Source organism: Hypanus sabinus, chromosome 2, assembly GCF_030144855.1.
Source record: "Hypanus sabinus isolate sHypSab1 chromosome 2, sHypSab1.hap1, whole genome shotgun sequence".
Classification (NCBI taxonomy): Eukaryota; Metazoa; Chordata; class Chondrichthyes; order Myliobatiformes; family Dasyatidae; genus Hypanus; species Hypanus sabinus.
Window position 1 is genome coordinate 86,923,630 of NC_082707.1, and position 12,859 is coordinate 86,936,488.

Below are 12,859 nucleotides of genomic sequence, written 5' to 3' on the forward strand. Positions count from 1 at the left end.
CCATAGCTATTCCTTCTTGATTCAATTTACTCAATTACCCTCCTATCCAGAAATCTACTGATCTCAGTTTACGATGAACTCAGTGACACAGCTCATTGGGATTGAGAATTCCTCATCTCAGCCCTAAGTAACCTACCACTTATTCTGAAACTATGACACCTAACTGTAGGGCCTTCATTTAGGGAAGACATCATCCTTGTATCCAGTCTGTTGAACCAGGTGAATGGGTCAATTTTCCTGGGGGTATACTGCACAGAATAGAGCAATCGTAAATTATTTTGTTCAGATCATCAGGGCAGAAAGCTAAATATGTTTCAGGATGCCACTACCACATTCTCATTAGAACATGAATGGAAGTATTTATCACAAATTTTGCCAAGTTATATAGTGGCATCTGGTCTTTTGAAGAAATATTAATAACCAGGGACATCAAATCCTAGGCTATTAATATGGTGAAAGAGCTGATTGTGGACCAGGAAGGGTAAGATGAAGGAACACATACCAATCTTCATAGAGGGATCAGAAGTGGAGAGAGTGAGCAGTTTCTGGATGACAAGATTTCTGCGGATCTAACCTGGTCCCAAAATATTGATGTAGATATAAAGAAGGCAAGACAGTGGCTATACTTCATTAGGAGTTTGACGAGATTTGGCATGACAACAAATACACTCAAAAACTTCTATAGTTATACCATTCTGACAGGTTGCATCACTGTCCGGAATTTGGAGGGGGGAGGACTACTGCACTGGACCGAAAGAAGCGGCAGAGGGTTGTGAACCTAGTCAGCTCTATCTTGGACACTAGCCTACAAGTACCCAGGACATCTTCAGAGTGGTGTCTCAGAAAGGCAGCATCCACTATTGCCTCCCAGGGCATGCCTTTTTCTCACTGTTACCATCAGGTACACCCAGCAATTCAGGAACAACTTCTTCCTCTCTGCCATCCAATTCCTAAATGGACATTGAACCCTTGGACACTACCTCACTTTTTTTTAGTATAGTATACAGTATTTTTTTGGTACTTTTTTGATCTATTCAATCTATGTATACTGTAATTGATTTACTTGCTTATTTATTATTTTTTACTCTTCTTTATTATGTATTGCATTGAACTGCTGCTGCTAAGTTAACAGATTTCATGTCACATGCTGGTTGATAATAAACCTGATTCTGATTGTGAAATCCCTACTTGTGAATACTGACTACTGAAAATTAGTCTTTGAGGATGCACAGCAGTGTAATTCCATCCCAGTGAACCCTGATCACAGGAAGATGTGCTCTGGCCATTCATACTCTTTGATTAGAAAGTAAGAATTAAGTCACATTTTCCATACATCTGAATTATTTTAATAATGCTACCAATGAAATATGAAAAATGATTTAACATCAACATTGTCCCAGTAGTATATTTTTACTGAAAAGCTCAGATTATACGACAAATCTTGACAGCTCCAATAGATGGTACATTTATCATCTGCTAAGTGAAGCAAAACTGGAGCGATTTTGCTGTGCCTATGTTGCAGATTTTAGAACTCTGGCCAATGACAGAAAGATGAAAACACTAAAAGAATTGATCATATTTGTTCTAAATAAACTTTCTTCTTTCAAATCCATAACAATCATTACAAATATTCATTTAAGTGTCTTTGACAGCTGCAACTATGTGCTGCAAAAATCACTGTACATTCTTATGAAAATTCTTGCATGTGCTATACTTGTTATGATCAACAGAATGGAAGTCTTTCTATTTATTATTTTCAGTACAGCATATTTTTGGACTTTTCAAATGGGCATATCATGTGGGACTGCCAAAGCAAAGGCTTGCCACTAGAGATTACAGCTGGCTATATCTCTCCAAGTCTGATTTAGCTGGACAAATCCTCAGAAGACTTGACATTTCTAAGACAGGAACAGTCAAATACAAATGGAATAAATAAATTTAAAGTCAAGGAGATGAGTTGAAGCATACATCTTCTTACCTGGAGCATGATTCTCCGGAAAATCCTGCAAATAAGGAGCACTCTATTTAAGTTTCCACTGTCACCCTTAACCCCAGTATTGAAGCAGTCAGTTGCCTGACAACCACTGACACCAGCTACCAGTATGTCCACATTGGGATATACAGAGAATTACAAGTTGTTGTCATTTGTGGTATTGTTACCAAACTGACAAGATATGCCAACATTTTCTCATAAATAAAAATCAAACTATTTCCTTCTGATCATGTCAGTTTTTCTCCTTGGAAAGAAAAAAACATGAATTCACCATGTTTTATTTGAATATCAGCCTTTATTAATAAACATGTTTAGACTGAAACCACGAAGGATTGAGGGATTTTAAATGGTAGTTTATCAAGAATTAATATTTCAGTCACACAGCTGTTTTAAACTCAGTTATGAAAATAATCTCTTCTGAACCACTTTTTGTGATCAATGATGCAAAAAAAATCTAATAACATAAATATTATCAAATACCAGCAAAGTTCAAAAGTGAATGTCCCAATATATCCTGCTGAAGTCCAGTATCCTTCCAGATTTACTTGTTACACTTCTCAGTGTTGTAAACATTCTGTATGTACATATTTCAAGTAGGTTAATTTTTCTCAGAACTGCCAACAGCTCTTTACTCCGTAGTTCCCATGTTAATATTCTTCAGTATTTCCAAATCAAAACGGCCTCCTACCAGTGCAAAGTAGCCACATAAAAATCTGCCAACCTCTTTATAGGAGCTCGATACTATTTTCATGTACAGAATTCCACAAAAAAGGGGTATTTATGACTAACAGGTTATTTAATTATTCTAAGTCATCTGAATTTTCTGTACTCATATCGAAGTACAAGACATGCAGGTGGCCCTCACATATATCTCAGAATTTATTGAAATTCTACCTACTTACTTATTACAAAGTCCTTTACTAATTCAATGCCAGTTTCATGCAAGTAGTTTCACTGACTGCATACTTATAGGTCTTTCAGAGGGTATAGCGATATCTGACAACTCTGGTCAGCAATGAGTATTGTTTCAGAACCCTTTATATCCACAGCTGAAATCCAATTCACTTTTTCCCCATGATCAATACTGAGCTTTGGCAAAATATCATTACTTTTATTTTTTTGGTTGCCTTTTGCACCACTGGCTACTCCTTTAGACCTACGTTCTTTCTTAGTAGTGAAGCCAACTTTTGATTTTTGCCTCGATGATTTTAAAGGTCGTTTGTCATCTGTCAAGATTTGTTCTCCAAGATCCCACAACAGGACTTTAGCATCATTCCCTCCAGAAATCAACCAATAAGGATGGGACACAGAGTTCAGAAAATGGACCTGAGAAACACCCAAACTATGACCATGGAATCCATTTTCCAACTCAAATCTTGCTCCTGTTACTCTGAATAAACGTATTTTGCCATCTTCAGCCCCACAGGCAAATACATTACCACAACTGGCTACTGATGTGAAATGAGCCAATGGTGGATTAAAAAGCTGGCACCCAGCTATCTGCTCATTTTTTTCTTCCTCTTGTGCCAGATCCTGAAGGTTCACAGTCCAGAGGGGTTGAGATTTCTGCAAGTTCCACAGGATAACCTTCCCAGAGAAAACAAAATCAACTCAAAATGGTTGATATGCAGATTTTCAATAGGTTTCAATAGGTACATTTAATGTCAGAGAAATGTATACAATATACAACCTGAAATTCTTTTTCTTTGCGTCATAACTTATCAAGCAGAAAGGACTTTCAACACGTTAGTTAGCACTTACCCATTGTTCTCACAAACTGAATATTCATCTTCCCCCCCCCCCCCCCCTTACTCCAAGTGTATGAGGAATGCAGGACATTTTTATGTCTGGATTATCTTCTCAGATGTTATCAAGTAGCACAGTTAATAGAATACTGGATGAGTGCCGTTTCTGTTGCAATTTTGGAATTTCCCATTGTAGGTAGCAGTTCAGATTTTGCATTTGTCTAAGACCCCAAACAGACAAGGGAAAAGCCAGCTATGATTCCGAAACCTTGTCTTATCTAGAAATCTCTTGTTAAATACAGGATATAAAATCTGTTTGGGTTCAATACCTCTTTTTCAGTATTTGGCTCACACTTGGCCATTTAAGGCAGTTCCAAGGGAGTATTTATGTCTGGAATTCAATGAAGAAGATGGAATTTAAACAGATTCCAATGCCCAATGCACAGAGTCCAAAATTAGTTTAGTAACAAAGTGGAGGAATCTTATTGTACCAAGTCTCCCAGGTCTAAGGTTCACTAAAGAAATATTATACAGATATACTAGACTGTAAGATATACAGCCTGTCTGATTAATTTAAACTGTTTACATCACGTGCAATGCTGAAATCAAGATTGTGACGGAATCTTCTCCCTTTGCCTTGATGAGTGCAGCTTCAACCATATTGCAGTTCACTTGATAGGAACCCCATGCAAACTTTACCACCTCAAAGGATAAGGGGAGCAAAGGTACGGGAATACCACCAATTAGAAGTTGTTTCCTATGCCACACGCCATCCTGACTTGAAAATAAATCCCCATTCTTTTAACGTAGCCGGGTCAAAATCCCAAAACTCCCTACTATACAGCATTGTGGGTAGAACTAAGTGTCAAGGCATGTAGTTATTCAAGAAAGCAGTTCACCACCACATTCTCAAGTCTAAAAGCATGGAATAAGTTTTGAAAGTTTTGTTCTTAAGTATACTTACTACATACGATTACCTAAAATATTCAGAAAGAAATTCTAATAAAACATTTAATATTTATGATCAGTGATCATGATTTTCACTCAATATTTTTGTAAACCAGAAGCAGTTTACGATGTAAAAAATAGCAACTAGAACATACAGATTTAAGGTAATTGACAAAAGATCAGAAATTACATAATTTTTAAACCACTACTTATGAAGATTGTGGAATTAGATTCAACAAGAACTTTCAAAAATGATATTGACATACACATTCAGTGGCCACTTTTTTAGTTACACTTGCTCATTAATATTTAATTCACCAATCATTTGGCAGTAACTCAACGCATAAAAGCATACAGATATGGTCAAGAGGTTCAGTTGCTGCTCAGACCAAACATCAGAATGGAAAAGAAAATGATCTAAGTGACTTTGACTGTGGAATGATTGTTGGTGCCAGACGGGGAGGTTTGAGTATCTCATAAATTACAATTTTCATACTCGTGAGTCTCTAGTTTATAGAGACGTGTGAAAACCAAAAAAAAAAAATCCAGTAAATGGCAGTTCTGTGGGCCAGTACACTTTAATAATGAGAGAGGTTAGAGGAGAATGACCAGACTAGTTCAAGCTGACAAAAATGCAACAGCAACTCAAATAACCAACAACAGTGGTTATTTGTAATGTAACAGCGTTAAAACAGTAGTGTGCAGTAGAGCATCTTTGAACACTGAAGTGGATGGGGTACAGCATCTGAAAACCACAGCGGGTTCCACTCCTGTACCTATTAAAGTGGGCACTGAGTGTATGCATCAGTAGGGTGAATAGGAAAAGGCAAGGGTGTGGGGCTAATTAGATAGATCTTTCAAATTTTTGGAGAACAATGGACTGGATAGCCTCCATTTGTGTTCCATTGTAATACAAGTTCACTACCCAGTAGAAATATAACACACTTTTCTCTTTTCTGTAATAGCCTTCCTATTTTGAATGATAATCATAGCTTATATCTAAAATGTCATTTTGCTTTACCAAAACCTTCAGGTATTCTTTTATCTTTAACTCCATTAACAACTTAATACAGAAATTATCTCTCTCATCTCTCTGCCAATACTGAAAACACTGAACAATAATACATTGAACATTCACAGGTAACATAAAACATCACTGGCAGAGATTAAATATCCATTAAAAAATGGACTTGGAAATGAAAAAATTAGCACCAGGACTGGCAACTAATAGAAGTCTTTTTGGAAAAGGTCTATTTACTGGATTATTCTACGTGCTTTGTTTTAAATGCCCTTACAAGATCTGCATTTATTAACCACGTTGATTTGCTCCTGTGATCATGGCAATGAGTCACTTCATCGAACCATTTGTCCTTTGTTTAAAGAACCATATAGTGATTAGTAATTAAGAGTTCCAGTATTTAGACACAATGCTGATGAAGGAACAGCATGTTCCCCTGCAAGTCAGGATTACTTGAAAGGGGGGTGTTACTGTGTACCTTCTGATGGCAGATTTTACAGGTTTAAGAGATGCTGAAGAAATCATGGAGACATTTTGCAGTGCATTTTGGATATTGAGGCCTGCTGTAACTAAGGAGTGCTGATGAATGGAAATATGCTCATGGTTGTCAATTATGTGCCAAGCAAAAGGTGGTTTTGGCAATGAATGGATGTTATTAGAACTGCAATCATTTATATGAAAATAGAGCATTTTATATCTGGCTTGTGGCTTGCAGATGTTGGAAAGGCTGCTCAGAGAGTTAAGAATCAACTCATTCCCTGCAAAACACACAGGCTATAATCTATTCCTTCTGGTGTTGGTCTAGTTAGTTCTAATTAATAGTGACCCTTTGGATATTAGAATATGGGTTACTCAGAGAAATCAATGGTATTGCATGGCATGGAGATGATTAGAGATATTCTTACTGCAAAAGCCATTGCTATTTGAGGAGCTAGATATAGAATGGAACACTTCCCATTCATCAGAGAACATCTCCACTTTTAATGAAAAGGCCTGGAAGCAGAAGCAGCGAAAAAAAAACAGGTTGGTGCCATGACATAGCTTCAAGGACTTATAGCAATATCACTGAAGCGAGATGATTAACTTCTAACAAACATATTCTATGTTTATCCTCCTTGTAAACTTAAGTCTAAAAGAGGTAGGCATAAAGGGATCCATAACATGTATAAGAACTGAGGTTTACAGTATTTCCAGAGGAATTCAATTCATAAGTGGTATTATGTTAAATGTGGCTGGAATCTTGTGAAGGGTTTACAGTAGACTTTAGTTCTGAAAACCTGCTTGGATAAACAGAAACAATAACCTCTCATTTGATTCCTTGAAACTTGATCAAACAAGGACTAAGATCTGATCTTTTGCTGATGTGTTGTGCCTCTGAATTCAAGGCCAATGAACAGTGAGACTGAAATCCCTAAGAAGTTTCTTTACTGTATACATCAAACAATAAATGTCACAACATGAAACTATTCCAGCCGAAAAAAAATCTCTCCTTAAATAAACCTATTTTTTCCTTTCAGAACAAACTGCAGCTCTGTATATTCTTAAACCACGGTGCTTCCAAACTGATAAAAGTTGGCTGATTTTCAGCTGGAATCATGTAATTACCTTTGGATGCGGGCTGTATTCTTCTCAACTTTGTTTGGCCCTAAATAACCTTAAGTAAATTATTTCATCTTAGTACAGCACCATTGCTTATAGGGCTATTTTAAACACACACAATATGCTGGTGGAACACAGCAGGCCAGGCAGCATCTATATGACAAAGTACAGTCCACGTTTTGGGCTGAGACCCTTCATCAGGACTAACTTAAAGAAAAGAGAGTAAGAGATTTGAAAGTGGGAGGGGGAGGGGGAAATGCGAAAAGATAGAAGACCGGAGGGGGTGGGGTGAAGCTAAGAGCTGGAAAGGGGATTGGCAAAAGGGATACAGAGCTGCAGAAGGGAAAGGATCATGGGATGGGAGGCCTAGGGAGAAAAAAAGGGGGAGGGGAGCACCAGAGGGAGATGGAGAGCAGGCAAGGAGTAATTGTGAGAGGGGCAGAGAGAGAAAAGAGAAACAAGGAGGGGAATAAACAAACAAATCAGGGATGGGGTAAGAAGGGGAGGAGGGGCATTAATGGAAGTTAGAGAAATCAATGTTCATGCCATCAGGTTGGAGGCTACCCAGATGGAATATAAAGTGTTCCTCCTCCAACCTGAGTGTGGCTTCAACTTGACAGTAGAGGAGGCCATGGAAAAACATATCAGAATGGGAATGGGCTGTGGAATTAAAATGTCTGGCCACTGGGAGACCCTGCTGTCTCTGGCAGACAGAGCGTAGGTGTTCAGTGAAACAGTCTCTTAAACAGCTCCTGATTCCCTTTGATACTCAATTATATTACAATGCACAAAACAATACCATACATACCTGCATATCTAAACCACAGGAAAGCAGACTCTGTGGCCGCTGAGGTCGAAAAGTTACACAGGAACAAATATTTGAGTGTTTTTGTAGACTGCGGGTGACTTGCTTGCTAGCTAAGTCTATGATCTTAATTGATCCAGAATCATCTGCAGCTGCAAGATAACTGTCTGTTTCATTTAGAGAAATGCAATTTATTTCATCCTCATTCACACGGAAGCACTCAATGGGCTCCTTAAGAGATCGAATATCCAATGCACTTATTGCTTCACGATGAGATGCATAGACTATGTTTTCACATGTGTGTGAGAATGATATGCAAGTGACATCATCGCCCTCTAGATTCAGATGGCCAACGGTGGAACCTTCGATAGTCCAGACTGTAAAGGATCCCGCCTCAGCGCCTGATGCCACAAGACCTTCATGGTTGACATCCAGGCATAGCACTGGAGAATCCCCAGCTGTCCACTTAGAGGCCATAATATCTATTTAACAAAAAAGGCCAAAATAACATAGTACCACAGTTTGCCCCACACTAACTGTTCAATAACATTAAGGATAAATGCTGACAGCAAGAAAGGGCTAACCAGCCATGGTTAATTCACAGTAAGACACACAATGTTCTTGCTCATTTTTACCAGCACCTTTCTTCTCTGCTCACACCAGAACCCAATTCCTTCATTCCATCACTTGAAAACCTCTACAATCCCAGCCCCTCTTCATTCTTTGTCTTAGACCCCATTCCCACCTCCAAGTTCTCATTCGTTTTTACTTTTCTCACTCAATCTTTCCATTCCTCTATCTCTACCAAATCCCATCCTGCTTAAGCCCACTGTTAAAAGCTTACCTCCAAAACCCTCTGCTGCCTGCTTCCCTTCACTTCATCCACTTACCAACATCCTCCCATCCACTCCAATCAACCTTTTCAGTGTTCCCTATCTCAAGCCACAGTTCACCCTCCACCCAGCCTCACCCACCCATTTGAGCCCTTGAATCTGGATCAAACAAGGACTAAGAGATCTGATCCATTGCTTATGTGTTGTGCCTCTGAGCTGAGGGCCAATGAACAATGAGACTGATACCCATAAGAGGTTTTTTTTCCCCCTGTATACATCGAACAATAAATGGTGCAGCATGAAAGTATTTCAGCTGAAAAACATCTATCCTTAAATAAATCTATTTCCCTTTCAGAACAAACTGCAACTCTATCAAAAAAAAAACATGGGTGTTTCCAAACTGGTAAAAGTTGGCTGATTTTCACCTGGAATCATGTACAGTTACCTCTGGATGTGGAATATATTCTAATCAACTTTGTTTGGCTCAGAATAACCTGAAGCAAAACACACAAAATGCTGGGGGAACTCAGGAGGCCAAGCAGTTTCTATGATACAGCATAGATGCTGCCTAGCCTGCTGAGCTCCTCCTGCATTTTGTGTGCTTTGGTTGGATTTCCAGCATCTGCAGATTTTCTTTTGTTTATAATCTAAAGCAAATGGTTTCCTTTTATTACAACACCACTGCTTTTAGAGCTATTTTAAATGCCCTCTCAATTCCTTTGGATAATTAATGACGTTACCAAAGCCATCATTCACAATTGCCTCACCTTACAACACAGCCATATATCTCATACTAACATCATCTTCAATTTGCTGCCTGTAAACCCTCACTTCAGGCGATACACCCCCTCTCCCTCCACTGCATCTTCCTCCACGGCCTACTCCATCCAGCGCCTCTTCCCTCACCTCCGTTTAGTCCGCCCTCCAGGAACACGTCAGGTTTTGCGTCACGCGTTCCCAGCGCGTGCGATCCTGACGTCTTCACGCCGACGCACAGCTGCACGCTTACGCCGGCGCCTGCGCCTGGCCTGCGTTGCTGGTTTGCGTGGGTAGTTCACCCCGCGGTGCCTTATAGAAGCAACAAAGAGTGCTTAATCAAGAAATATGTTTACAATATTCGAACATTACTTATTACACAAGGCTGAGGAGACAGGGTGAAGAGTCTCCACTGAAAAGGTGACTGTTGATTATAGTGATTACCGAGAGTGTGTTAAACAGAAAGTGCACAACTGACTAGCTAAGATCTCCCAGTATATTGTTTGTTGTCCCACATTTCAGTATCTGCAGAAGATTGGAGTGTTGTATTAGTCTCTCACTGCTGAGAAAGACTGATAATTCAGCTAAGTATTTTATTCACTAACATCTTCCTTATCAGTACTGTGAAGTTACCAATTTCTCCTGAAAATGTTCTGTGAATATACTCAGACATAATGTGATTCAAAATTGGTACTAAGTGGGAAACATAAGAATTTGGAACAGGAATAGACCATCTGTCATTTTGAATCTGCTCTGCCATTCGTCAAAAGACTGGCTGGCTTTCTGAATAGGCTCCAATATCCTTCTCTAATCCTGTAATCCCTTAATATCCACAAATCTACTGATCAGTGTTTGAGTGAACTGAGCCTTCACGGTTCCCTGGTTAGAAAATTACAAAATTTCTCCATGTCCTGAAGAGTTTTTCTGCATCCCAGGTCTCAGATGACCTTTTATTCAGGGAACAGTGAACCTGGGTTCTGCAGGGAAGCTAGCCCCTCAGCAGCCAAGTGTCAAGCATTCTATGGGTTTCAGAGATCCTACTCATTCATGTAGACTCTGGAGAACACTGAAGTAACAAAAAAATTTGGGAAGCAGGTCTGGCTTTGTCTCTGGGAAGGGTCTTTGACGTGAAACATTAGCCCTGTTTCTTTTCCCACAGGTGTGGTCTGACCTGCTGAGTATGAAATGCTATTTTAATGTTTTTAGTTCCAGCATCTGCAGATTTTTTTTGTTTTCACTTACCTAGAGAATAAAGGCCTAATTGACTCAATTTCTCTGTATACAGCAAATCTATCTTACAAGGTTTCAGTCAGATGAAGCTTTATCTTCACCTCTTCTATGGCAAATATATCCATATTTAGATAAGGACACTCTAATTGGACATAACATTCCAAGTATGGTGTTAATAAGGCACTATGTAATCACAGTAAGATCTATTTGCCCCATACTCATATCCTTACATAAGGCCAGCACACTTTTTGCCTTCTTAACTGTTAATATGTGTACCTAGGTCCCTTTGGTTAATTGGTAAATTGTCCCGTAATCAGGCTAGGGTTAAAATTGGTGGGTTGTTGGCAGCGCAGCTTGAAGGGCTGGTAGGATCGATTCTGTGTTGTATCTCCAAATACATAATCATAGATATCTCTCAGTTTGTCATTATTTAAAATAATACTGCTTATGCCTATCATATTTTCCCACATCATACTCCATTTAATTCTGTCCCTTTTACATAGCTTGCCTATACCCTCCTGAAGCCTTGCTACATTTTCCTCTTTACTCACAATCTCAACAATCAGAAAACTCAGGAAATCAAGTCCCTTCAGTACCTTACTGGTCACAGTCTGATAATGGTGTTGAGGAATTGGGGGTATAAAAAAATCATTTTGAACCTATGTAACCTCTGGCTAAAAGAATAATTGGGACTAAATGGGAATTTTTGAACTGAAGTAGACTCTGTCTTCAGCAGTTAGCTAAAACTGGCTTATACTAGTTCTCCCTTGGTTTGCAGAGAGACATTGAGAGTTTGATAACATTGTACATTGTACCCTCATTTGAGTAGGAGGAGGACTCACCGCTAACGACAGGAATGAACATCCATCTGTAATTAAGTGAGGGCCTAGCAAAGGGAATAACTGATGAGGACTGGACAGTACATCCATCTGTAATTAAGCCTTGATCTAGCAGACTCTTATCTGTAACTAAGTTTCTCACCAACTGACTTGGTGGGTGTACCAGTTCAAATGACATCTTGCAACAGTAATGTATGGGGCTTACTACGTATAAATATACGGCTGTAACCGGAGAGAGTGGATTCACTTGTCGGATGGTGGCAGTAGCCGGTGCTGTAGCTATACTAGTTTGGCCAGTGGTGTGGCATGTTTTAGAGCACAAGTCTTCAGGATTATTGCTGAGATTTTTTCTGAGCTTATAGCTTTTGCAGTGTCCAGTGCTTTCAGCCATTTCTTGATATCATGTGGAGTGAATCGGACTGGCTGCATACTGACATCTGGGATACTGGGGACTTCCGGAGGAGGCTGAGCTGGATCATCTACTCAGCACTTCTGACTGATGATTGTTGCAAATCTAGAGACAAGTCTGGAAATGAGACAACACTTCTTCAAACCAGGTGTAATACACAATACACACATAGCGCATGATAACTCATGAAGGTAAGGATAAAATCTACAGATAAATCACACATAAATAAGAACATAAGGACTTAAGAAATCGGAGCAGGAGCAGGCCATCTGGCCTGTCGAGGCTGCTCCACCGTTCAATAAGATCATGGCTGATCTGACCATGGACTCATCTCCACCTACCTGCCTTTTCCCCATAATGCTTAATTCCCTAACTATGCAAAAAATCTATTCAACCTTGCCTTAAATATTTTTATTGATGTAGCCTCCACTGCTTCATTGGGCAGAGAATTCCACACTCTTTGGGAGAAGCAGTTCCTCCTCATTTCTGTCCTAAATTTACTCACATCTTGAGACTATGTCCCCTAGTTCTAGTCTCACCTAGCAGTGGAAACAACTCTCCTGCCTCTATCTTATCTATCCTTTTCATAACTTTATATGTTTCTTTAATATCTCCTCTCATCCTTCTGAATTCCATTGAGTACAAACCCAGGCGACTTAATCTCTCCCTATAGTCTGACCTCAT

At 39.3% G+C, this 12,859-nt stretch overlaps 2 protein-coding genes across 6 annotated transcripts in view; one reads left to right on the plus strand and one right to left on the minus strand.

Annotated features, from left to right (window-relative positions):
- LOC132380767 (serotransferrin-1-like) overlaps positions 1-12,859 on the plus strand; it is a 112,494-nt gene that overhangs the window by 31,135 nt on the left and 68,500 nt on the right. The window contains exon 1 of one of the 4 annotated variants that reach the window (XM_059949770.1): positions 3,593-6,727. The exons of 1 other annotated variant lie outside the window; for it this stretch is intronic. In XM_059949770.1, the coding sequence (XP_059805753.1) occupies positions 6,688-6,727 (40 nt within the window). In that variant the 5' untranslated portion in view covers positions 3,593-6,687. Of the gene's footprint in view, positions 1-3,592; positions 6,728-9,983; positions 10,118-12,859 lie in introns of those variants that run through there. 2 more of the 4 variants (XM_059949775.1, XM_059949781.1) reach the window with 2 other exon arrangements.
- wdr53 (WD repeat domain 53) lies at positions 1,330-9,930 on the minus strand. Of its 2 annotated transcripts, none has more exons than XM_059949792.1 (3): positions 9,848-9,930; positions 8,112-8,590; positions 1,330-3,580 (listed from the first exon to the last, which is right to left on the minus strand). In XM_059949792.1, the coding sequence occupies exons 2-3, from the start codon at positions 8,583-8,585 to the stop codon at positions 2,960-2,962; spliced, it is 1,095 nt and encodes a 364-aa protein (XP_059805775.1). In that variant the 5' UTR covers positions 8,586-8,590; positions 9,848-9,930; the 3' UTR covers positions 1,330-2,959. The 2 variants fall into 2 exon arrangements, with proteins under 2 accessions (XP_059805775.1, XP_059805781.1); XM_059949798.1 differs by lacking the exon at positions 9,848-9,930 and adding an exon at positions 9,709-9,843.